The 26997-nt window shown below is 43.4% G+C and overlaps 1 protein-coding gene across 2 annotated transcripts in view; it reads right to left on the reverse strand.

The window, feature by feature from the left end:
* TMEM87A (transmembrane protein 87A) overlaps positions 1–26997 on the reverse strand; it is a 144347-nt gene that overhangs the window by 66069 nt on the left and 51281 nt on the right. For both annotated transcript variants that reach the window (XM_077464842.1, XM_077464841.1), the window contains exons 5-11: positions 26158–26208; positions 26016–26063; positions 15748–15907; positions 14883–14944; positions 6832–7015; positions 5684–5783; positions 4072–4165 (exon numbers count right to left, since the gene is read on the reverse strand). In XM_077464842.1, coding sequence (XP_077320968.1) covers positions 4072–4165; positions 5684–5783; positions 6832–7015; positions 14883–14944; positions 15748–15907; positions 26016–26063; positions 26158–26208 — 699 coding nt within the window. The remainder of the gene's footprint in view (positions 1–4071; positions 4166–5683; positions 5784–6831; positions 7016–14882; positions 14945–15747; positions 15908–26015; positions 26064–26157; positions 26209–26997) is intronic.

A 26997-nucleotide genomic window follows, 5' to 3' on the forward strand; every position in this document is an offset into this window, starting at 1 on the left:
CCCCGCTAGTGGCCGAAAAAGGGTTAAAACTATCCGCAAATCGCCGCTGCAGTGGTGCCTTGCTGGCGTTATAGCTGCACTGCCCCATTTCAACGGGCAGGAGCGGTTCACCGCTCCAAAGATGCTGCTTGCAGGAGTTTAACTAATATGCACGTAACAGTCTCCCAGTCACACAATGTTTTCCTGCAGACATGAGAATATTTTAGGGACAGTAAATTAAAATGAGTTAGAAAAGGACTACTGGCTACACTGTAAACAAATGTTACCTAACCCAGATGTCTGCACCCTGATGAGATCCCAACTTTTCATGACAAAAGATCCTACCCATCTATTTAATTTCCCACAGACAACGTCCACCCATATTGGCTGTCTCATGAGTGCACTATTCTATTTCGGGTCATACATTGGCAATAAATAAATTTAACACCACTGTTACTGGTAACTATATGCAAGACAGTTGTGGAAGGCTGCTGAACATTCAGAGGTTACTTACAATATCCTAACCCCCCCCCCCGCCCCCAACGCATATATGTCTAGTTTTTGTCTGGATGTCTATCCTGTTCCCTTTATTGCACAAAGGGAGATAGGGTTGTAAATTGTGTCCTTTTTTATACTCCGCAACACAACCTTGATGTACAGTAAGTGTAGTTTCTATTTCTATATAAGAATCTAATAAAAGGGGACTATTTAAAAAACAAAACAAAAAAAACTGCTTCAATTGGATCTAGAGAAGAGTATTTATACTCGCTCTCCATCGCACAAAGCAGTTATTGGTGCCAGAGACACCTATCATCAGCACTGGGTGTGGGCTTAAAGCAGGGGTAGGCAACCTTAAAATGGTGGAGATCTACCTGAACAACACGGATCACAGATCATCAAAGATCATCGGTCACAGTGTCGCCTCCTCACACCAAATTTAAACCTCTAATTGCACTACTACTGTGTCACAAATGCATGCATTGCATGGCAATCATGGGTTTAAATCAGGTGGTGAGAAGGCAACATATCGCCTCCTTACCAGCTAACACACACTCAAATCGCTTTTGAGATCACTTATATGAACCCTTAGTTGCATTTAGCAGTGGCACCTTAGGGCTTGTAAAACAGCAAGATATAATAGAAGTCTATGGCCTAGTGCAGCAAACCTGCAGGACAGCTGCAGGTACGCTGCCCTACAGCCATTGTGTGGATAAACTGCAGCATGTCAGTGTGGAAGAAGCCATATACTATTATGCCTGATGTATTGTTTCACACGGACCTGAAGATCTTATCCTTCCTGCTGCTGGCACCACTCTGGGGACTGCTACCTGGCATAAGAGCTGGAGAGAAGTTGGTATCAGTCCACATAGGACAGGAGCCAGCATTACAGAGGAGGCATCGGCTTATGTGGCTCTTTCTCCCTGCTACAGCTCTAACCTTACAAGTAGTCCCCCTGCATTGCTGTTTGATGCTCTGGAATGGCAGGTCAGCAAACCCAGACCAAGAACCACCAGTCACCTGGCCACAATCTACTAGTTGCTGACCCGCAGCTTAAAGTGATATTAAAGGCAATTTTCTTTTGTGGGGGGAGGGGGGGGATTTAAAATAAGAAACATGTTATACTTACCTGCTCTGCGCAGTGGTTTTGCACAGAGCAGCCCTGATCCTATTCTTCTTGGGTCCCCTGCTGGCACTCCTGGCCCCTCCCTCTAGCAGAGCAAGCAGATTGCAATGGGGACACCAAAGCAAGCTTGCTCCCGAGCCGCTGCTTTGTGGGTCCATTTACACACAGAGCAGCAGCTCGGCCCCACCCCCCTCTTCACATTGGCTTACTGACTGTGATTGACAGCGGTGGTCTGCTGTCCCAGCCCATGTGGAGGGAGAATCCCAACCAAGGCTCTTGTGCACATCGCTGGGTAGGGATGGAGCTGATTTAGGCCTCCTTCACACAGCCAGGTAGCTGTGACTGCTAGATTCCTGCAGCAAGAATTGGCAGATTCTTGCTGCTGGAATGACTGGGTTGTGTGATAAGAGGAGACCGTTTAGCCCAATTAAAGTGTTGGTGGGCTGACAGTAGCCACTGCTGTTCGCATAGTAAGGAAAACAAACAGAAGGTGCCTCTAAGTACTGTAAAGATGAGACTTTAATTGACCAGAAGATGAAATACACTTACTAGAATTAAAATAAAGCAAGGCACGTCATGGTGGATAAGATAGGAAGTCCAGCGGCAGGTAGTCCCAAAGGTAATCCAATATGCAGCTAAATGGAATGAATCTCAACCAACTAGCAGAGGGACCAGCATGACCCGGATGTGACATCAAAGCAAGGAGACTGGGGCCAGCATGGAATACAAATGCCCGAATGTGGTGTCAAAGGGGCAGCCTTGCTTTATTTTAATTCTAGAAAGTGTATTTTATCTTTTGGGCAATTAAAGTCTTGTGTTTACTGCACTTAGAGGCGCCTTCTGTTTGCTTTTTCCTTACTAGAGAATTGCTTCTCTCTTGGAGTGCTGCCTAAGTGCTGTCTGAGACACCCATTTTCCTGCTTTGCATCTATCCCATACTGCGGACCTTATCTGTGGCCGGTCCTATCATTCAGAGTGCCCTACATTCCTTTACACTGCTGTTCACATGTAACCCCACAGACAGCAGTCAGGTGCTGTTGGGGACAAACTTCCAAGCTTAGACCCAGCTCAGTTCAAGATCAGACATCAGTCCCTAACCACGGTTATCCACTCTGTGTGCAGCTACATATAAACAGTAGTAGTTGCCTTCAGCTTAATCTCATGACCTGGTTATGCTTGCAGCAAGAATCTGCCAACTCTTGGTTCAGAACTCCAATGGCTGCAGCTACCTGGCCATCTGAAAAAGGCCTAAAACTAAAGGATGAATATAATGTACACAGCCGAAACAGGCCAAAAATCATCAGAAAACCTATATAACATCAGATTATGTCCACTTAGTGTTTTATTGTGCTAAAATGGGAGTTCCAGAAGTCTATATTGTAAAATTGAAGGTCTCTCAGACTTCTGAATGAAGGATCCCTATAGAAAAAGTAAACCGACTGAAAAATGCTGCTTAAGGCTGGGTTCACACTGCTGCGGGGGGAGATCCGGATGTGATTCGCACAGCAAATCACATCCGATCTCCGTAGCACTGCGAGTTCAGCCATACAGATAGTATGGCTGAACTCGCAGCTGTCCCGCAGCAAACTCGCACAGGACCCTTTTTTGGGTCCGCAACGGAATCGGATCGCATGGGGGTTCACACCATGCGATCCGATTCCTGTGCGAGTCGGCAGATCGCACTGCGATATGCCGACGGATCTGGGGGTGTCATTAACATAACATTGACACCCCCAGCCGTCCGCATAGGGCAGTGTGAACTGCCGGCGGGAGGTGAGCGATGCGGGAAAACGCCGCGGATTCGCGGCGTTCCCGCATCGCAATAGTGTGAACCTAGCCTTAAAAAGAAACAACACAAACAAAAAAGATTTGCCAAGAAATGTAGAAAGGAATTCAAAAGCAGCTAGCATTGCATGTTGTTTAGGTTCAATGAAGGATCTGACTTGTAAAGAGACCCAAGTACACTAAAGTGTAATGTTGCTGCAATACTGCTCAAAAGCCTGTATTTTGCAAATGGGTTTTACGGTTAACAAAAAGGTAAAAAAATTTTTGCCAAATCACGCTTACACATAAAGGTAAACTTAAGTAAAGCCCAACGTATTATTTAATTTATAGCTTTACCTGCAGTCCCCCCTCCCCCTTTTAAGCATCTGGTGGTGGGCAAATCACCTGTTGTGTGCACCACCACAGCAGTACAGTTTTTCCAAGGGCCTAGATCAACTCTAATCTGCTTAACATATATATGTCCACAGGTTCAAAATGAAAATTAGCAAAAGTAAAATTAGCAAAAGTTAGGCAAAAGTAATTAGCACAAGAAAAACAGAAAGTAACTTAGACATAAGCAGCTGTTGAAGCTTATCAGAATTCAAGAAGCATGGAGTTTACTAAATAAAAACACAGACTACAAACATTTAGTGACGTACATGCCCTAAGGTTTTACACCACTATACTGAAGTTATCATACTTACCCCCGAGACCCTCAGCACACCTTCCATACCAGAGAAAAGGAGGTAAAGGGCTCCAGCCATGACAACCTTATGCAGTGTGGCACCAAGACGGGGTCTGTGATTAACAGTTAAAGAATGGCAATGTTAAGGTTTCATCTAAAGCAAAGTTGTTGTAGTGTTTAGCGAACTATTCATATTTATTTTCAAATACCAATACCAAAAAAAGTTTTAGTTTCTGTCAGAAAATTTTGTAAATAATTTTTCTCCTTCACTGATGTGTGCTGATGAGGCTGCAATGATAGGTTGCACTGATGAGGCGGCAACCGAAGGGCACTGATGAAGAGGCACCAACATGCAGCATTGATGGGCCCTGACTTGCATCACTGATGGCCACAGAATGGCATCACTGCTGGGCACTGTTGGGGGTGCACTATTAATCAGGGCACTGATGATCAGTGCCCTGATTATCTGTACAGGTCTCCCCTGTGAGGAGATGCCGCTGATCGGCTCACCTCTCCTCACACTCCGTCAGTGTGAGGTCAGGAGAGCCGATAAACGGCATCTCAATGGTTACATGTGATCAGCTGTGGTTGGACACAGCTGTTTACATGGATTAGGAGCCGAGTCATCGGCTCTTTAACGAAGATTGGAGTCGCACCATGTCCCAGGGACACAGCGCGCCTGCGATTGTTGAACTGCGCATGATCCTGGTGGGACTGGACGACATCATTTGACGTCAGCCCAGAACAAGAGAGGATCACGCCCTCCATCATTTGTCTATACAGCGGGTGGGAAGCAGTTAAGAAATAATGGCATCGCAAACATGTCCCGGGTTTTGTCGCGACTTCAGTACACTCAAGTGAGAGCCTTACGCATTTTAGACACCAGAAAATGAAAAATGGAAACCCTGACTTAATTTTAAAGCTGGCTATAGATGAGTCAGTTCTTTCCAAAACAAATGAAAAAAAATGTACAGCCTCCTCCATTCACACAAGCATAGTGGATGGATGAACCCCCCTACCAGGACATCGTATTCTATCAGAATATACTTCTCTGAGGCTGCAGATGCTGATCAAGAAAAGTTTTACAACCTTCTCAATAAACTTGAGCGGGGCAGCCACACATTGGACCATTACCTGCTGAAATTTACATTCATCTATGGCCGGCTTAACATCACCCAAAATGACAGTATGAAGTGAAAAGTCTCCCCGCCGTCAGAATACAATATCTTAGTGGGAGTGACTCCCCCGGGTGATTTCTTTTCATTCAACCTGATACTTGAACAAAAAAATAATGAACCGTCTCAGACGCTGCAAGGCTATCACCAAACCACACGAGTTCATTTATCTGGAGCAAACATGCAGATTGGAATTTATGGCTTCATTGCTACATGCTTGAGTCCAAAGACAGTGCAGCTGGAGGATGAGGATAAAACGTAAAACGTGCTGATTAAAAATAAATATATCTGTCGTGACAGGTTCACTTTTATTGCAAACCCTGAATTATGAGCAGAAAAAGAGCTATAACAAGCTTTCATAACGAAAATAAAGCTATGATTATTGCTATTTTCTTATATGAAAACAGTCCAATTAAAAAATTACTAAAATTAAAGGAGCACCTATCAAACACTTACTTGACAATGCCGTAACCAAGGCTTACTATGATGACAAGTATCCGTGCCAAGGACCTCTTCACAGCGGACAGCAGTTCTCCCAAGATTACAGCTCCCTGCACTACCAGATACAGAAAGAGAAGCAATAATAATTTCAGACTTTGAACTGTTATATGTTTAGCTAAAAGATACTAGGAAAAAAACTATATTATATATATATATATATACATACATACATACATACTGTATATATATATATATATATATATATATATATATATATATATATATATATATACACACACACATACATACATACATACATATACACACACACACACACACACACACACGCACACACATATATAATTTTAATTCAGTTCAGTTTGTGGCATGAAATCCTTTGGTGATTTGTGGACGTAACCATTATGGGCTTTTTTTTGCCATAGCATTCTTTACTGATATGCAAAAACAGACAATATAGAGCACAGGTCCAAAAACAACATCAAATGTGACGAGTACAGTAACATATAAAGTAACAATTCTCAGTTGTAGTAAAATATAAAGACTTAATACTTTTGGGTGGGCTGGTTCTCATGTTTTGTTATAAATGTTAAGGTCATTTTAAATTCCACCCCTCCCCCGCACCCCACTCCCCAAGATTCGATGCAACGAAAAAAACTCTAAACACCACCTTCTTCACTATTACCCAATCCACCACGGAAGCTCCAGAAATTCCTGCACAAGTTTTATGGAACCCAAATTCAAATTTTCATCAGAGGGAGCGTCATGTGGTGCCCCCATAGCCCAAAGTACTGGGTTTCTGACACCAATTATGTACATTTAAGCTCCTTGTGGTACCTGCATTTAAGTGTACCTATTACTTTGGCAAGTCCAGGCAAAGTATAGGTTTATTTTAACATTGGAAAAACAGGGCTAAGAAGTAACAAATCTCTGGAATTTTAAGGAGTCAAATATAGAGGTCTAACCACCAAGGGTAAAAAATATAAGAACTTTATTACAACTGGGATGTGGTGTCTTATAGTTCGATCTCTTCATTTTGTTTTGCATTGTTATTTTAACATTGGTGAACATCTTTATACAAGAAATATTAATTTCAAACCTACTGAAATAAAATACAAGTTTTAATGCATTGCACGGCAAAGTACCTGATTCTCCATGGTAGCGGATGTTCTGGAACTCTGCATAGAAGATAGCTTTCTCCAGCATCCCTAGCAGGATCACAGCCCCCACCCAGAACTGGATTCGCAGCAAGTCCCTCCAATAACAAACTGACCAGGTCAGCCACAGGACCCCAAATAAAACGTACACAATGCACATCACCATGAAAAACTGCAAGAGAAGAGAGAGTATATTACAAGAGGCGACTGATGCATGTTTGACACTTGAATAAAATAATGCAAAACGACAAACTGTAACACGGTCAATGTCAATGTCTCACCTTAAAAAACTGCAAGAATAAAGAGCATATTACAAGTGGCCAATGCATGTTTAACATTTGTAGAAAATAAGTTAAAGTAGCTATAAACCCTTACAACACACTTTGACCTACAGGTAAGCCTAGATTAAGGCTTACCTGTAGGTCCAAGAAATATCTCCTAAACCTACATGGTTTAGGAGATATTTGCCGAAAGACAGGCACTGTTGTCTACGGCGTAGACAGCAGAGCGCATGCGCACTGAGCGCGGCATCGTTAACGCCGAAGATGTGTGTCGGCTCCCGTGCGCATGCGCGGGAGTGACGTCATTGCGGCTTCGCCGAATGACAGCGGCGGAGCTGCGAGACCCCACCGAGAAGATGGATGCGGCGGACTACAGGGGACAGCGGTGACTTCGCTGGCTCCTGTGTCAGGTAAGTGACACATAATGGACTATGCGATGCATAGTAGTCACTTTAGGCATGATCAGATGAGGATGTGAGGCGTGACCGGATGATGATGTGAGACATGCGGCACCTCTCCCATCTTGTCATCCTGAGATGTTGACGAGAACAGCGAAAGCTGACCAAGGAGGAGTGAAGGGCTGCCAGGCTAGCGGTGCCGGCTCCGTGGTCATATGACGCTGGGGCTCTCGGTCTGACAGTGGGCTTGGCTGAGAGCGGCGGCGTGAGAGGCTCCCGCTGTTATATCCTCTGTGTTGTGAGAGACACAAGACTCTGGTCTGGAACAATGGAAGTTTATTTCCAGTACTCAGTGTACACTGCAACATGCATCTCAGGACAGTACATCTTATTAGGCTGCTTACATGTGTCCAAGATGGCTACTATACCCCTTGACCCTTGGCATCACTCCTGGGTCGAGCCAGCCTTAAAGTGGCAGTATATGTGGAACCCTTCAGGTATAACACCCGCCCCGCTCATCAGACGGAGAAACAACTCCAGCAGCAGTGTATGCTGCAGCCAAAGAGCCAAGCACGGAATGTCAAGACCCGGAACCTTCATCTCATGGAGCATTGTGTGGCAAGTGGAGATTTCCCTGAATCAGGAACCAGCCAGGGATGGGTGAGAGACATTGACTGTCCTTTTCTTAAACATAGAGACAGTCCCGCCACAAGTGTGAGAGACTGGCAGGGAACTGAGAGTCTGGACCCACAGGTTGGAGAAGGATTAACTCCTAAAGGAGATTTACAGAGAGGTGTGAATAGACGAGAAGGGTGAAAGGACTGCTTTTTGAGTGGCCTGATAAAAGCTATTTTCTGTTTTTGATGCTCCATTTCAATCAATGGCCATTAATATCAGTAATAGCAATTATGACAAAGAAGAGGGGGGAGGAGGCTTCGCAGCAAGAGGCTGCAAACTTACAAACACAACGTTCAACAAAGGATAAAGGAAGTCAAGCAGCAGCCAAACTGGAAAAGCTTAAACATACACCATTTAAAAGCCATGGCACAGGAACAGAAGTGGTAGCGGCAAAGGAAAGCCCAACGCTATCCCTGGAAGTGGATGCTGTGGGAAGGGAAGAATCCTCTTTGAAAGAAGTACTGCAGGCACTGTATTCTTATAATTCCTCTTTATTCCAAATGTCTGAGCATACTAGCTCATTATGCCTTTTCCCTTACAGGTGTAAAAAAAAAAAAAAAAAAGTCACCAGTTTACTCCCACTATAAGGATGCCGCCAAGGCCTTCGACAGCCTTGAGTGGAATTTTGTGTTGCAGACCTTGGCTGCCTTCCAGTTTGTCAACCTGGTAAGGCATTTAATATTTATTTATAAAATACCTAAGGCAAAAGTAAGGATAAATAATATTTGCTCTGAGACATTTTCTCTGACTTGAGGGACAAGACCGGGGTGCCCTTTTTCACCCCTGCTCTTTGTTCCCACAATGGAGCCAATAGCTATAGCCATAAGGTCATCTGCTAACATCCAGGGATTTCAGGGAACATTGGGGGTGGAGAAGCTAGCATTATATGCCAATGATGTGTTGTTTTTGGGGGATACCCAAGCTTCTTTGACTACAGCTATGAATTTAATGACAGAATTCGGACAAATATCAAGCCCAAATAAAAACTGGGGTAAATCAATGCTGTTATCTGTAGATCCAGTGGAGTCAGATCTGCCCATAGGGATCCCACAGTTGGAAAAAGCCAATATGATTATCGCGACATTGCGGGCTCCCTGGACAGGCAAGTGTTCTTATTTTTTGTTTAAAGTCAGCAGCTACAAACACTGTAGCTTCTGGCTTTAAAAAAAAAATTGTGGCTGGAACATCGCTTTAAGAGGTTGTAATGTGGTGTCTAAGGAGAATCTGGACAGGAAAATTATGCTATTGGGCACAGATCATAATACACTGGCAGAGGCGTTGGAGGCTGAATCTTTCTTATTCGGATCTCCCACGTTTTTGTTAATGCAGAAATTATAGAAACAGGTCAAGGCGATATTAGGTTATCGGGGGATTTACAGCACTCTCACCACTGTGGAATAACTACAGGAAATACTCAATATAGAAAGAAGCAGGGACTGGGAAATATATGGTCTTGTTTATCTCACTCAAGTATATAGTGTGGATGTTCTTAAGTCATTATAGGAACTTAAGGAGGAATATGATATACCAAATCAATCCTTCTTTAAATATTTGCAAATCAGATATGCTTTGGAGACACAGTTTAAAGAGAGACCAGTGAAGTGGAGTAAGGCGACTATTCTTTGGAAAATAATTGATTTTAATACATCTAAAGGCTTGATTTCATTTATATATGATAGCATATGTGACAGGTTGTAGAGAAGAATGAGGAGCTTCCCTGTAGGAGGATTTAGGGAATATAACAGATGAACAGTGGAAATGTATTTTGGAAACAGGTCCATTAAGTACCCCATCTCCATCACAGATGGTGTCACACCTATTACTGCTACATAGGGCATATAGGACACCTCAGAAATTATTCCTATATGGGTGGAGGTCAGACGCTAAATGTCCACAATGTGGGGATCTGGCAGGAGACTTAATACATATGATGTGGAGGTGCCCAAAATTAAACAGATATTGGTGTGAAGTTATTGGCAAAATAAATACAGTATTTGGAGTAACTGGAATCAAAGACATGTATATTAGGCTATATGGAAGAAATAATAACATATGGGGAAGATGAATAGCAATAACCAGATGTCTCTTCTTAGTATGGAAATTAATAGCAAGGAAGTGGTCGACAAAAAATCCACCAACTTATGCTAAATGGGAAAATGAGGTTAAAAATACAACGAAGAAGGAAAAATTTGTGTATAAAAAAAAAAAAAAAAAAAAAGGGGGGGGGGGGGGAGCCAAAATTTATAAAAATATATGGGAATGTTGGATTGACGGATAAGGGTTAAGTGCAAAATATGGTTAACCAAATGCCGACCGGGCCATAGCCAAAAGACGGCTACAGCGCGGTCGGGTTATTCTGCGAGGGTGTACGTCCTCCCAGAATCTTGCTCCCGCGCACCCAGGAACATCCATCACGGATCACGGCAAAATGTTTACCATGTGATCGCTCCATAACGATCACTTGTAAACAAACCGTGTCACGTCATGACCCCGGCTCCTCCCTTCTCTCTCTGTACTGATTGGTACAGTGAGAGGGGAGAGGGGGAGAGATTGAAGCAGTGCTATGGGCTAGATGTGTAGTGCCCACGTCGCTGCTCAGTGACAATAATCTGCAGTACTCTGCCCATACTCTGCAATACTGTGCGATACTCTGCAACACTGACGGATAAGGGTTAAGTGCAAAATATGGTTAACCAAATGCCGACCAGGCCATAGCCAAAAGACGGCTACAGCGCGGTCTTTTCTGATTAATAGCACAAAAAAATTTAATAAAACCCAGCAGTGATTAGATACCAACAAAAGAAAGCTCTATTTGTGTGAGAAAAAAGGACACATTTTTAATTTGGGTACAGTGTTGCATGACTGAGAAACTGTCATTCAAAGTGTGAGAGCACCAAAAAGCTGAAAATTGGTCTGGTTAGGAAGGGGGTTTAAGTGCCCAGTGGTCAAGTGGTTAAATGTGAAATTAATGTAGAATAATTTTACTTTCCCTCCTTTATCTGTTCTTTCTCTCTTTTTAGAAAATATAGTGTGATATTTAAATAGGATAATACTAAGAAAAATAGATTGCAGTGTTTTGTTGAATTAAATGTGAATGTAATGATGGAAAAAACTATTTGAATGAAGAGGATTAAAAAAAAAAAAAAAAGTCACTTTAACCAGTTGCCGACCGCCGCACGACGATGTACGTCGACAGCATGGCACGGGCAGGCATATTGGCGTACATGTACGTCCCTTGCCTCCCGCGGGTCGGGGGCCCGATCGGGCCCCCGCCCGGTGCCTGCGGCGGTCGGTTTTCGTACGGGAGCGATCCGGGACGAGGGGGCGGCCATTCATTCATGGCCACCCCCTCGCGATCGCTCCCGACGAATAGGAATCCCCCGTGACATCACTTCCTCTCCTGTAATGTAAACACAGGAGAGGAAGTGATGTATTCTCTCCTCCGTGTCGGTATTTTTCGTTCCGACACGGAGGAGAGCGGATCGGTGAGTTGCACCAACACTCTACACACACAGTAGAACATGCCAGGCACACTCACACCCCCCCCCCGATCACCCCCCCAATTACCCCTGCCCCCCAGTCACAGTGACACCAATGTCATTTTTATTTTTTTTTGCATTGGTGTCATTTGTGACTGTAATAACTGTTAGGGCAGTTAGGGTTAGCCCCCTTTAGTTCTAATGTACCCCCCTAACCCCCCCAATAAAGGTTTAACCCCGTGATCACCCCCCGTCTCCAGTGTCACTAAGGCTGGGTTCACATTGCAGCGGTTTATGAGAACGAATGTGATTCGCACCGCACTGCAGTGCAAATCACATCCGATCTGTGTGCGATTCGAGTTCAGCCATTCGCCGCACCCGCCACACCCGCCGCAAATTCGCACGGGACCCTTTTTTTGGCCCGCAGCAGAATCGGATCGCATGGGTGTTCACACCATGCGATCCGAGTTTGCAGATCGCACTGCGATATGCGAACTGATCTGGGGGTGTCAGTAACATTTCACTGACACTCCCAGCAGTCCGCATAGGGCAGTGTGAACTGCCGCCGGGAGGCATGCGATGCGGGAACCCGCCGCGGATTTGCGGCGTTTCCGCATCGCTCCAGTGTGAACCCAGCCTAATAAGCGATCATTTTTCTGATCGCCGTATTAGTGTCACAGGTGACGCTAGTTAGGCAGGTAGGTATTTAGGTTCGCCGCAGCTTTTTATAGCGCCAGGGACCCCCATATACTACCGCATAAAGCCCCCTGATTGCCCCCTAGTTAACCCTTTCACCAGTGATCACCATATAACTGTTACAGGTGACGCTGGTTGGTTAGTTATTTTTTTATAGTTTCAGGGCACCCGCCATTTATTACCTAATAAAGGTTTAACCCCCTGATCACCCGGCGGGTGTCATTTGTGACTAATAACTGTTAGGGCAGTTAGGGTTAGCCCCCTTTAGTTCTAAGGTACCCCCCTAACCCCCCCAATAAAGGTTTAACCCCGTGATCACCCCCCGTCGCCAGTGTCACTAAGGCTGGGTTCACATTGCAGCGGTTTATGAGAACGGATGTGATTCGCACCGCACTGCAGTGCAAATCACATCCGATCTCTGTGCGATTCGAGTTCAGCTATACAGATAGTATGGCTGAATTCGTGTCGCACCCGCCGCACCCGCCGCAAACTCGCACGGGACCCTTTTTTTGGTCCGCAGCAGAATCGGATCGCATGGGTGTTCACACCATGCGATCCAAGTTTGCAGATCGCACTGCGATATGCGAACTGATCTGGGGGTGTCATTAACATTTCACTGACACTCCCAGCAGTTCGCATAGGGCAGTGTGAACTGCCGCCGGGAGGCATGCGATGCGGGAACCCGCCGCGCATTCGTGGCGTTCCCGCATCGCTCCAGTGTGAACCCAGCCTAATAAGCGATCGTTTTTCTGATCGCTGTATTAGTGTCACAGGTGACGCTAGTTAGGCAGGTAGGTATTTAGGTTCGCCGCAGCTTTTTATAGCACCAGGGACCCCCATATACTACCGCATAAAGCCCCCTGATTGCCCCCTAGTTAACCCTTTGACCAGTGATCACCATATAACTGTTACAGGTGACGCTGGTTGGTTAGTTATTTTTTTATAGTTTCAGGGCACCCGCCATTTATTACCTAGTCTCACTAGTGTACCCCTAAATTTAGGGGTGTCTACTTTCCAAAATGGGGTCATTTGTGGGGGGTTTGTGCCATCTTGGCATTTTATGGCCTTCAAAACTGTAACGCCCTTAGAAAGCCTGAAGGCGGTGCTTGGTTTTCGGGGCCCCGTACGCGGCTAGGCTCCCAAAAAGTCCCACATATGTGGTATCCCCGTACTCAGGAGAAGCAGCAGAATTTATTTTGGGGTGTCATTTCACATATGCCCATGGCATGCGTGAGCAATATATCATTTAGTGACAACTTTGTGAAAAAAAAAAAAAAAAAAAAAGTTTTAATTTTCCCGCAACTTGTGGCAAAATATAAAATATTCCATGGACTCAACATGCCTCTCAGCAAATAGCTTGGGGTGTCTACTTTCTAAAATGGGGTCATTTGTGGGGGTTTTGTGCCATCTTGGCATTTTATGGCCTTCAAAACTGTAATAGGTAGTGAGAAATGAACTCAAAAATTTACGCCCTTAGAAAGCCTGAAGGCGGTGCTTGGTTTTCGGGGCCCCGTACGCGGCTAGGCTCCCAAAAAGTCCCACATATGTGGTATCCCCGTACTCAGGAGAAGCAGCAGAATTTATTTTGGGGTGTCATTTCACATATGCCCATAGCATGTGTGAGCAATATATCATTTAGTGACAACTTTGTGTAAAAAAAAAAAAAAAATTTTTTTTTTGTCATTATTCAATCGCTTGAGGCAAAAAAATAAAATATTCAATGGGCTCAACATGCCTCTTATCAATTTCCTTAGGGGGTCTACTTTCCAAAATGGGGTCATTTGGGGGGGTTTTGTACTGCCCTGCCATTTTAGCACCTCAAGAAATGAGATAGGCAGTCGTAAACTAAAAGCTGCGTAAATTCCAGAAAACGTACCTTAGTTTGTAGATGTGACAACTTTTGCGCAAACCAATAAATATACAATTATTGACTTTTTTTTTACCAAAGACATGTGGCTGAATACATTTTGGCCTAAATGTATGACTAAAATTGAGTTTATTGGATTTTTCTAATAACAAAAAGTAGAAAATATCATTTTTTTTCAAAATTTGCGGTCTTTTTACGTTTATATCGCAAAAAATAAAAATCGCAGAGGCAATCAAATACCATCAAAAGAAAGCTCTATTTGTGGGAAGAAAAGGACGCAAATTTTGTTTGGGTACAACATTGCATGACCGCGCAATTACCAGTTAAAGCAGCGCAGTGCCAAAGTGTAAAAAGACCTCTGGTCATTTACCAGCAAAATGGTCCGGTCTGAAAGTGGTTAACATGGACAATATTTGATGTGTTTTCCAGAATAAACATAAATCCCTGTGTAAAGCTGTAGAGTTTGTACACATCAGTTCCAGGGGATACTGCTATTGTAGGAAACAGATGGAAAAATCAGTATTATATAAATATGTTTTCTGTGCATTTTTTTAGGAAAACAGCACACCCAAAGTGACTATTATTTAGATCAACGAATGTGTGAATTGTAGGTATCGGCTTTAAAATATGCAAAACTTACAATCATGCGGGGATAATCCGCAAGTGACAGGTATTCATAGGGGCCTTTCACTTCAACTTTCACTACAAAAAAAAAAGAACAAATGAGTTGTAAAATTTGATCTTTCCCTAAAGTATTCACAAATGCATGCATCATTATCACCTAAAAAGCGAAAAAAAAAAAAAAAGAGATTGAAAATTACATAAAATGTTTTGCCCCACACTGTTAAAAAAAAAAAAAAGACAGTTTTGCTCCTGTACACACATTTCACACAATTGTGCTGTAAGACATACTGTATATTGGAATTAGAAGTCTTGAAATGATGCCTATTCAAATGCATTTCAGGCCTATCAAATTTTAATGTCATCCAAGCAGCTTGTATTAACTACATTACAAAGCATTATAATGAATATTAAATTCACATTGGGGTAGATTTACAAAGAAAAGCAAACGGACTCTGATTTGCAAAAGTGCACCTGCATTCATTTTCCCCAGAGATTAGTGAATGTGGTAAAGCTTCATTTTATAAAGAATACCTAATCAGGTGCTAAAAAATAAAGAAATAAATAGCATTTTTGCTTGCACACAATTGGATGATGAAAATCAGCCATTCCACATTTACAAAACTGCAGAAAACGAGTGCGCCTGTACTTGCAGTCTATTTGCCTTTAGCAAATCCACTCCGTTGAATCAGCGTAAAAGAAGACTTGACTACAAAAGCAAACTATATTCAGTGTACATAAAAATGTAATTTATGCAATTATAACTGCATCAATTTAAATATGGTAATAGTCTAATACTGCTTGCATCTTCAGAGCTATAAATGATAACGTAAGCTATCAACATTATGTAAATGTACAGTAAATGCACATATGGAAAGCCTTACAGACTAAGGAAAATTCGTCAGCGACAGCAGTCACAGCTGGAACCGTGGGCTGCCCAATCTTTGATTTGTCGGAAAGATCTGGAGTCGGTGGTGCTGAGAAGTTCACACTGACAATAAAGATGTATGGCCCGTTCTGCCACGTCTTCACTGCTGCATGCGTCTACCAAACAAAGAGAAGACAATTGAGCATGGGGCCATTCACATAATATAAAGAACAGTGTTTGTCTTCATTCACAGACTTTTTTTCACTATTATTGGCAGACCACATTTCATCAAATTATACATTGTACCTCCTGCATTCATTCAGCCCCGTCTCCTTATTAAAAATGGTCTCTGTGGCATAAAAAGGTGAACTTGTGGCTTTCCCCAAATAAATAACAGTTACAAGCACTTAGAGGGTGCCCCCGGTATACCCTCACACCGCTTCCAGAATGCCTTGGCAGCCTCAAAATCTTTATATGCAAATAGACATTTCCTTGTAACATTAAGAACTGTCGTGCCTCATTTTGCCTTACTTTAATAAGTGAGGTCACACATTATAGTGATGGGCCAATAGTAAGGCGCAGAAGGGGAAAGGAGCAGGTCAACATGACTTAAAAAAAAGTGAGGGCAAATAAGCTCACAGGGAACACAGAAATAAAATAAGATTTTGTGAACTTCCTATAAAATCTTTTGCTTGTCTTCATTTGAGGGACACATTAAAGTAATAATTTCTGAGTATATGGGTTATACTGAAGGTTTGGGTATAAAAATAAAAAATAAAATAAAGTAAGGAAAGGGTAAACCAAGACCCGTATAACCTTACTTGCAACCATCAAGGCTCAGTTTTGTGAACAAAAAATAAATAAAAATACATAGGGTCTAGACCTATTTCCCTTAATGGTCCTCAAGAAAAGGATTTTACAGTAAGTATAACAATCTACATTTCTTTATGGTCTATTGAGGGACACAAGATAGTGGTAATTCTTGGACATATGGGACATGCAAAAGCAGTCTGTGGGGTAGGAAAAAGCCACCAAGTGATTCAATAAATGAGAAATCATACCACAAGCATAGGAGAAGGAATCAAAGCCTTAACATGGGGTTGATAGAGAAAACATATCTAAGAATTGTCAATATCAATGGAATGAAGTCAATGGAATGGTCATATCAAGAGAGGGTCAATGTGATAGTTACACAGTTACGTTGGGGAAAAAGAGAGAAGATAGAAAACCTCCATATAATGAATCCTATTATCCACAGGTGATCCAGGAGGAAGGAAAAATAATCCCGATAAAGCATGGTCCAATTTGCTCCAGCAAGAGAAAAATACATTCTGTCCTGACCCCCTAAAGGCAATTGGACATTCAATCTCCTGTGTTATTGCCTATAAAATGTTAATATCCAGTTATATTCTGTGAATTTTTTCTAATGTTACTAAACCCAGGATCTTGCACTCACTATATCCGGTCTCCTACAGTAGACAGAACATGGAAATGCAATTATTTTAGTAAATATAAACTGCAAAATACCTTTCCTCATCAGCAATATATAGCAGTCTTGTGATGTCTATCAGTGTCTGGTTAAAGCTAGTAGGAGGAGTTTTCATTCTCCTCCGATTGTCCTATGAGGATGCAGGACCCCTGGTCCTCTATCTGGACAGTACTGATTGGCCCTGTGCTGATCACATGCACCCTCCCCCCCCCCCCCCCATAAAAAAAAAAAAAAAGCTCTCTAGCAATACACACCAAACTGAGCATGTGCACAGTGGCTCTTTACCATCAGCATATTGTTAGGGGACTGTGGAAGAAGGGGAGGATCAGAGAAAAAGCCTTTTTACATAATGCAGAGGATTAAATCCTTAGATTCCACAGCAAGTATAACAAGCATGCTTTACTGCATATACAGACTGGATTTTACTGTCGTGGGTTTAGGAATACTTTAAAAACAATTTACCGATAGCCAAAACTTGTTCTTGAGGGAGCATATTTCACAGCGCTTACTGCGAAGCAGCTTTTCTGTACGTGGAACTTAAAGAGGAAGTAAACCCTAATGGGTTTACTTCCTCTTTCATTCCCTGCAAAGGCAAAGCATAATGGACTACCATGCATCGCATAGTAATCCATTATGTGTCACTTACCTGACACAGGAGCCAGCGAAGTCACCGCTGTCCTCTGTAGTCCGGCGTATCCATCTTCTCGGTGGGGTCTCGATGACGTCACTGCCGCGATGACGTCACTGCCGCGCATGCGCGCGGGAGCCGACACGCGTGGCATCTCCGTCGTTGAAGATGCCGCGCTCAGTGCAGTGCAGTGCAGCGCATGCGCCGTAGACAGCGGTGCCTGTCTTCGGGCAAATATCTCCTAAACTGTATAAGTTTAGGAGATATTTCTTGGACCTACAGGTAAGCCTTAATCTAGGCTTACCTGTAGGTCAAAGTGTGTTGTAAGGGTTTACAACCACTTTAAATCTGTTTACCTCCAGATGTAGAGTCCTAGTCCTCGTCCTTTATAATGACCTTGATGATTGTAATGCCCTGTACACACGGTTGGAAATTCAGACGGAAAAGGTCCAATTGGATTATACTGTTGGAAAATCCGATCGTATGTGGCCTCTATCGGACTTTCCGATGGAAAAGATTTGAGAGCAGGATCTCAAATTTTCCGTCAAAAAAAATCTGATCGGACGTCATCACACTCCAAACGATCGGATTTTACGACAGCTTTGTCCGACCGTGTGTATGAAACACCAGTTTAGGACAAAATCCGTCAGAAAAAAATCAGACGGACTTTGTGGTCGGAATGTCCGACTGTGTGTACGAGGCATAACTCTATACTACGTTTACTATCTAGAGCTAAAGCTCTTTTGATCATATTTATCCTATGGGTCACAGGTGTGCACTTAGTTCTGCAATCTTGTGATGCATGTTCAGCAGTCTAAAGTATGCTGCTGGTGGACATCACAGAGCTGGCCCAGGATCTGTAGGGATCTCAACAAAAATGTCTGTATCTGCACCAGTTGCCTGACTGGCAGTTCACTTAGCCTCTCAGCATTCCGCTGAGAGCCTGAGCCAGCTGCTCCCTGCCTCCCTCCATAGCCCAGTGCTCCGGTGAGCACTGGAGAGGCAGGGTACAGAGTGGTGACTGCTTTATGCTTAGAGCAGACCTGAGAGTTGAGTGATTAGCAGTCTTTGATTGCTCAGTTCCCTGTGTAGAGGCATCAGGGCGATACTGCACACACCCAGGTGAGTATGCAGGTTTCTTTTGGTGAAATCCCGCACTTCTCTTTGAAGTCTATGATCTACCAGAACACTGAGATCCTTCTCAGCAAACGACTCCCCCAGCTGTTCTCCCGGGATGTACAGTGCCTTGAAAAAGTATTCATACCTCTTACAATTTTCCACATCTTGTCATGTTACAACCAAAAACAATGTATTTTATTGGGATTTTATGTGATAGACCAACACAAAGTGGCACATAATTATGAAGTGGAAGGAAAATGATAAATGGTTTTCAACATTCTTTTTTACAAATAAATATCTGAAAAGTGTGGTGTGCATTTGTATTCAGCCCCCCGAGTCAATACTTTGTAGAACTACCTTTCATTGCAATTACAGCTGCAAGTCTTTTAGGGGATGTCTCTACCAGCTTTGCACATCTAGAGTGAAATTTTGCCAATTTTTCTTTGCCAAATAGCTCAAGCTCTGTCAGAATGGATGAAGAGAGTCTGAACAGCAATTTTCAAGCCTTGCCACAGATTCTCAATTGTATTTAGGTCTGGACTTCGACTGGGCCATTCTAACACATGAATATGCTTTGATCTAAACCATTCCATTGTAGTCCTGGCTGCATGTTTAGGGTTGTTGTCCTGCTGGAAAGTGAACATCTGCCCCAGTCTCTAGTCTTTCGCAGACTAATAGATTTTCTTCTAAGATTGCCCTGCATTTGGCTCAAACCAGCCCCCCATCAACTCTGACCAGCTTCCCTGTCCCTGCTCAAGTAAAGTATCCACACAACATGATGCTGCCACCACCAGGTTTCACAGTGAGGATAGTGTGTTCAGGGTATGTGCAGTGTTAGTTTTCTCCCACACATAGCATTTTGCTTTTGGGCCAAAAAGTTCAATTTTGATCTTGTCTGACCAGAGCACGTCTGCTTTGTCCCCCACATGGCTTCTTGCAAACTGCAGACGGGACTTGTTATGGCATTCTTCCTGCCACTCTTTCATAAGGGCCAGATTTGTGGCGTGTACTACTAATAATTGTCCTGTGAACAGAATCTCCCACCTGAGCTGTGGATCTCTGCAGCTCCTCCAGAGTTACAATGGGCCTCTTGGCTGCTTCTCTGATTAATGCTCTCCTTGCCCAGCCTGTCAGTTTAGGTGGACGGCCATGTCTTGGTAGGTTTGCAGTTGTGCCATACTCTTTCCATTTTTGGATGATGGATTGAACAGTGTTCTGTGAGTTGTTCAAAGCTTGAGATATTTTTTTTTATAACCTAACCCTTCTGTAAACTTCTCCACAACTTTATTCCTGACCTGTCTGGTGTGTCCTTGGCCTTCATGATGCGGTCTATTTGTTAAAGTTCTATAACAAACCACTGAGGACTTCACAGAACAGCTGTAATTATACTGAGGTGAAATTATACACAGGTGGACTCTATTTACTAATTAGGTGAATTATGAAGGCAATTGGTTTCACTAGATGTTAGTGGTATCAGAATAAAGGGGGCTAAATACAAATGCATGCAACACTTTTCACATATTGTAGTGTAAAAAAAAAAATGAAAACCATTTATCATTTTCCTTCACGTCACAATTTTGTGACACTTTGTGTTGGTCTGTCACATAAAAGCCCAATAAAATACATTTACGTTTTTGGTTGTAACATGACAAAACATGGAAAATTTCAAGGGGTATGAATACTTTTTCAAGGCACTGTATGACGCACGGTCAGTCACCAGCTCTCTGCTCTGCCCCTCAACTGGAGTGCTGGGCTGTGGAGGGAGAAGGAGCAGCTGGCTCAGCCTCTCAGTGACGTGTCAGAATCCCTACAGAGCCTGGACCGGTGTTCTGGCAGATAGTGTCCTGCCATAATATAGTGTCCGCCCCGTACTGCGCATGCGCAGTACGGGGCAGAAGAAGCTTCGGAAAATCTCTGAAGATGAACGGCGCCTGCGCCCTGAGTGGAGGTGGTAGCCCTACCATCCAAGCGGACATAGGGTTCGGAAAATTATAGGGCCCCTCCACCTCGCTGCGCATGGCTTTTATATTCCTACTCTAGGTCTACTTGGATGGTGGGGCTAGAACCTGGACTCACGGCGCAGGCGCCGTTCATCCTCGGCTATTTTCGGAACCTGTGTGTGCTGTGTACTGCGCATGCGCAGTACACAGCAGACACTATCCGATGGGGGACCATATGTGATAGGACACCGGCTCTGTGACGTCAGCTGACAGAAGGTTTTAGCGCAAATGCCATGTAATTTAATATATTAAAACGTAAGGGTCCCAACCCTGAACCTTGGGGTACACCACTAATAACCTTAGAGTAGACTATAAATCATTAAATGTTAAAATGTATTTATTTATTTTGTCACCTCCCAAACTGGGCATCCATAGACAGACACACAGCAGTGGTAAGCAGGAGTTTGGCTGACATTTACCTTAACCACTTGCTTACTGGGCACTTAAACCCCCCTCAGTCCCAGACCAATTTTCAGCTTTCAGCGCTGATGCACTTTGAATGACAATTGCGCGGGCATAGAACACTGTACCCAAATGAAATTTTTATCATTTTTTTCCCACAAATAGAGCTTTCTTTTGGGGGTATTTAATTACAGCTCGGAGTTTTATTTTTTGCTAAACAAACAAAAAAAGATGCAAAAAAAAATATCATGTTTAATAGTTTGTTAGAAAATTTTGCAAACGGGTCATTTTTCTCCTTCATTGAAGTGCGCTGATGAGGCGGCACTGATGGGCTGCACTGGTGGGCACTGATGGGCTGCATTGGTGGGCACTGATGGGCTGCACTGGTGAGCACTGATAGGCATAGTTAAGGCGGCACTAATAGGCACAGATAAGGCAGCACCGATGGGCACAGATAAGGTGGCATGGATGGGTGGCACAGATGGGTGGCACAGATGGGCACTGATAGGTACCACTGATAGATGGGACTGATGGGCACTGATAGGTGGCACTGCTGGGCACTGGTAGATGACACTGATGGGCATGGATATGTGGCACTGGGGTGCAGCACCTTTGTTGAGGCAGATTGTGGGCACTGCTGGGTGGCACTATGGGCACTGCTGGGTGGCACTATGGGCACTGCTGGGTGGCACTGACGGGGGGCACTTTTTTTAATGTGGCATTGGCAGGGGGCAGGTGGGCACTGGCAGGGGGCAGGTGGGCACTAGCAGGGCTGGCCATGATCGAGACTGATGTCCCGATCACGGGCGCCGGTGATCGGCTTTTTTTTTTCCTCCTCGCGCTGACAGCGCGAGGAGGAATAATAGCCGATTACCGGCTCCGTTATATCACATGATCAGCTGTCATTGGCTGACAGCTGATCACGTGATAAGGGGTCGGGATCGACCCCTTGCACGGATCGGTGATCAGGCGAGTCTCGTAGACTCGCCGATCACAGGGGGCGCGCAGGGCGCTCGTGCACGGGACTACGTCTATTGACGTCATCCCGGAAAAGGAGATCCGCGCTATAGCGCGGATCTCAAGTGGTTAAAGTGGATGTAAACCCAATTCATGAAATTTGAGCTGGGCACAGCTATCTGTAGTGTTTTGTTATCTCTCTCCATCCTGTAGAGGTCTCTTGCTCTGTAGCTCTGTTAGCAGCCTGATAACTTCTCACATATTCTCAGAGATAGAAGTGTGTGTTGGAGGAGGTTGCTATAAATTAGATTAACAGTCAGCTTGCCGTCTAAGAACAGAGCTGTGAAAGCATTTTCATTCTTCTACCAATGTGGAGGGGGGGGGGGGGGAGCGTGTGCGCCTTTCCTCCAATCAGCTGCTCCCAGTGTAACCTAAGCTTTCTCTCAGACCCCTTTCACACCGAGCTGCCCCAGGCATCGGCAGTAAAGTGGCGCTATTTTTAGTGCCGCTTTAGCTGCGCTATTCGGCCTCTAGTTTAACCCCCCCGCTAGAGGCCGAAAAGGGGTTAAATGTGCCCACAAAATTACGCCGGAGCGGCGTTTTCGCAGCGCTGCACCATCGATTTCAATGGAGAGCAGTGGTGGAAGAGCGGTGGAGGAGCGATGAGTTCACCACTCCTTCACTGCTCCAAAAGAAGCTGCTGGTGGGACTGTGTGTCGCCCTGCCAGCGCACCGCTGAAAGGAGCCGCTTTTTCAGCTATTTTTAGCACTGTAGTGCATGAAAAAAAACTGGCAGCGTGAAAGGGGTCTAACAGTGCAGAATGAGGAAGTGAAAATTCTTACCTGATGTAAAAATTCTAAAGAAAATAGCAAGATGAAGACAGCAGATATACATGAAATTATGTAGGGAGATTTGTTTAATTTGTTTATCATCTGAGGCTGTTCACTTCACTGGGTATATGTGAGGATTTACATCAACTTTAATGCAGGAAATGGTTTAAGATAAAAAAAAAAAATAATAATAATTGAGTTTAAAACCACTTTAAATCATTTTTTTTTTTTTTTTAGGTCTATAGGGAACGGTGTCAGGCGCTTATGCAAAGTACAAGTATACTATAACCACAGCCACTCCTTTTTCTATGTTTTTGCTCATTTCCCCATTTAAAAAAAAGCCGATTTGTTTCCCAGCTTTAGTCTTTCTTGAATCCATGCTGACTATTGCTAATAATGTTGTTTTCTAGCAAAAACTCCTCCATGTGGTCCTTGATCAAACTCTCAAGTTTCTTTCCAACTATAGGAGGTTAAACTAGTTGGTAAAGAATGTGATCCTTTTTTATTTATAGAGTCTGTGCATAATATTGGCCTTGCACCAATCTAGTGGTAATGTGCCAGTCATTAAAGAGTCTCTAAATTTTAGAAAGAATGTATTCAATATAACAGAGCTCATCTCCGAGGACACGTAGGTGTAGGACATCTTTTATTTGCCTTTATTTTGTGTAAATGCTCCTGGGCCATATCAGTTCTTAGCCACTGTGATTCTTAGTAGTATCCCCAATATGGACTTGAGCTCTTCCATTTCTTTTGTATACACTTTAAGGGGTTTAAAGTGGAAATGCAGCTTACACCTAACACCTATGCTAACCAACCTGAGCAAGATTACCACGATGCGCACCCCTATAGGCGCTCGGCGGCCGTTATCCTGCTGGACGTCATAAGACGCTCAGTCAGGATAACTGAACTACTGCCTGGCGGTCATTCTGCTATAGGCCAAGCAGGAAGTGATAAAACACTGTACATAGGATTATTAATATACTCAAACGGTATAACAGAACCAGAATAGAATTAGGGTTGGATGCTTCCTTACTTAACATTTTCAATTGAAATAAATTCAATAATAGCCATAAAAAGAGTATAAATTCACTTTGTCCACTCCTAGGACGCCAGCAAAAAACAGAGGTAAGACAGATTGAAGTAGTGGTGCACCGATATGAAAATTCCAGTGCCGAAAACAGAAACGGATAGTTTTTGAAACAAATGTTTTTAAATGTAATTAATGTGGCTGGTGTTTTTGCATTGAAGTCAATGGGACGCAAATTTGCATTGCCATCAATAGGGGGTATTTTTGCATTGAAGTCAATGGGACATATGAACATATGAAATCCAACACATACAGGGGGTCACCGGGTTACGAACCCATTAGGTACTTTCCTCCTGTTTAATCCGGAAATGTTCCTAAGTCGGCCGCGCGTGTGCATAACGACAATTACGGACATTTCTGATGTTCTGTCGAATGTCGTTCAGCATATGCGCTGCAAATTACGGACATTTCCGACATTTTCTGAGGCTCTGTCTGGCCGCACATGCGCAGAATGACAATTGCGCACATTTCCGATATTTAGTTGAATGCCGTTCGGTGCATGCGAAGAACAACAGAAGGTCCCCGCAGCACCCTGTTCATAAGTAGGAGTAGTTCTAAGTCGGGTGCCCCCTGTACCTCCATCTGCAGATGGACGATTTCAACCCTGCTGGATTATTGTATTCTGACAAGTGGCGCCCCCAGCTATCAAAATCCCTGACAATCGCCTGCAGCCAACTGGGATGATCAATTTTCTGACAGGCTCTTGAAATAACAGTTGATGGAATAGTGGACTTTGTCAAACCGAGTCAATTTGGCAGGGCCCTACACTGCTTAAATTTTAGCCGAGCCAACAGCAATCATCTGAAATACCGCCCTATACTACCCAAGCCTGCCATTATGCCACCCAAACCTGTCACTATACCACCCTATACCACCCTACACTATCCAAATCTGAGACTATACCACCCTATCTCCCCAAACCCACCACTATACATACCACCCTATTCTCCCCCAAACCTGCCACTATACCATCCTATATGCTCCAAACCTGCCACTATATCACCCTATACTACCCAAACCTGCCTATAGTAGCCAATTTTATTTATCACAGTCAGATCAATGAAATATGCTTTATGTTAATATTGTTAAAGAAGAAGTTGTTAATTCTGCATAAAACATTTATCAATGACATTTCATGAGATAATTTACAAGGGTGTGTTTAGGGGCGGGGCAGGGTAGGGGTTGGGCGTGGGCAACTGGTGGCTGAGTTCACACTATTGCAAATTGGATGCCTTTTGCCCGCATCCAATTGGCAATAGCATGAGATTTTGACCAGCTCTATATGAAGCTGGCTCACATATTTCCACCGTAGCTTCGCTGCAAATTTGCACAGGAGCCCTGTACGTCTTTTGGTCCATTTCAGGTTAGAATTCAGCCGAAAAAAAAATAATAATAATTGGTCTGACAACAGACCTGAAAATGATGAACAAGAATGCACAGACCCCTGCTGTGAGCCGCATGCAAAGATAGTGTGAAGCCAGCATAACTCTTAAGGCCTGGCTAGTAGCTCAGCAATTCAAAATTTAAACCCATATCTACAGGCTCCCCAGAACCAGATGGGTCTTTGGTCTCATTTTTTAAACAGAAACTTCCAGCAATAAAGTCATGGAGACAATTACAGTAAACAATGAAACAGCAAAGATGCTGAGAAGTATACACAAACACTTTTCATACAATATTGATTATACTAAAATGTCTAAAAATTACTAAAAATAGGCTAGGTACATATACACAAAAAGCTCAACAGCAAATGCACCAGATTAATACTTACATTGTTCTTTACAGACGGACATACGGTAGCATTAACTATTTCTTTTTTCTGGAAAAAAAAAAGGCAGAAGTTAGAAAGACAAACTTTATCAAAAACCCACTTAAAAAAAAAAAAAAAAAAAAAAAACAATGATGAAACATACCTCAGAAGAATTCTCATCTATTATTATTGGGAGGCTCTCCTTGCACTGGACCTTAAAAATAGATTTGGAAATCATTAAAAATAACCCATCAGCATCCAATCAAAACTGAAATTTTTACTGTAGCATGAACAAAATGCATTCTCATGTGCAGTAGAGCCCCATATACTTCTATGGTACCTCTTCCACAGCATCTTGGGCTACAACACTGAGTTCCAAAGAAAAGTGTAAGCCCTTGTACACACGGTCGGACATTCCCACGGAAAATGTCCGATCGGACCGTGTTGTTGGATAATCCGACCGTGTGTGGGCTTCATCTGACTTTTTCTGTCGGAATGTCCGACCAACAAAGTTTGAGAGTTGGATATAAAAATTTTCCGACAACATGATCCGATCGGACTTTGTCCGACCGTTTGTAGAGAATTCCGATCGGACAAAGTGCCACGCATGCTCAGCTCAAATTCCTAGACCAAAGCTATTGGCTAATAGCCTGAACGTAGTCCCGTCGTAACTAAATAAAGTCATCACATTACGAACGATCAGATTTTCCGACAACTTTGTCTGACCGTGTGTATGCTACACCAGTTTTGGACAAAATCCGTTGGAAAAAATCTGATGGATTTTGTTGTCGGAATGTCCAACCGTGTGTACAAGGGCTAAGAGCATCTAATTTGCAGATGTTGCCAGTTCGGAGATAATTATGGAAGGATGCAAACATTATGTGAGGCCACAATATGGAGGTACGAATCTATCTGGGAATGGTGGACTAGTTTAGGTTGCTTTTAAAGTGGAAATCCAGGAACTGAATCATTGCTACAAATATGCTGGTTTATAAGAGGATAC

Source organism: Lithobates pipiens, unplaced genomic scaffold (genome assembly GCF_037356315.1).
Source record: "Lithobates pipiens isolate NorthernLeopardFrog02 unplaced genomic scaffold, aLitPip1_a1.2 Scaffold_30, whole genome shotgun sequence".
NCBI lineage: Eukaryota > Metazoa > Chordata > Amphibia > Anura > Ranidae > Lithobates > Lithobates pipiens.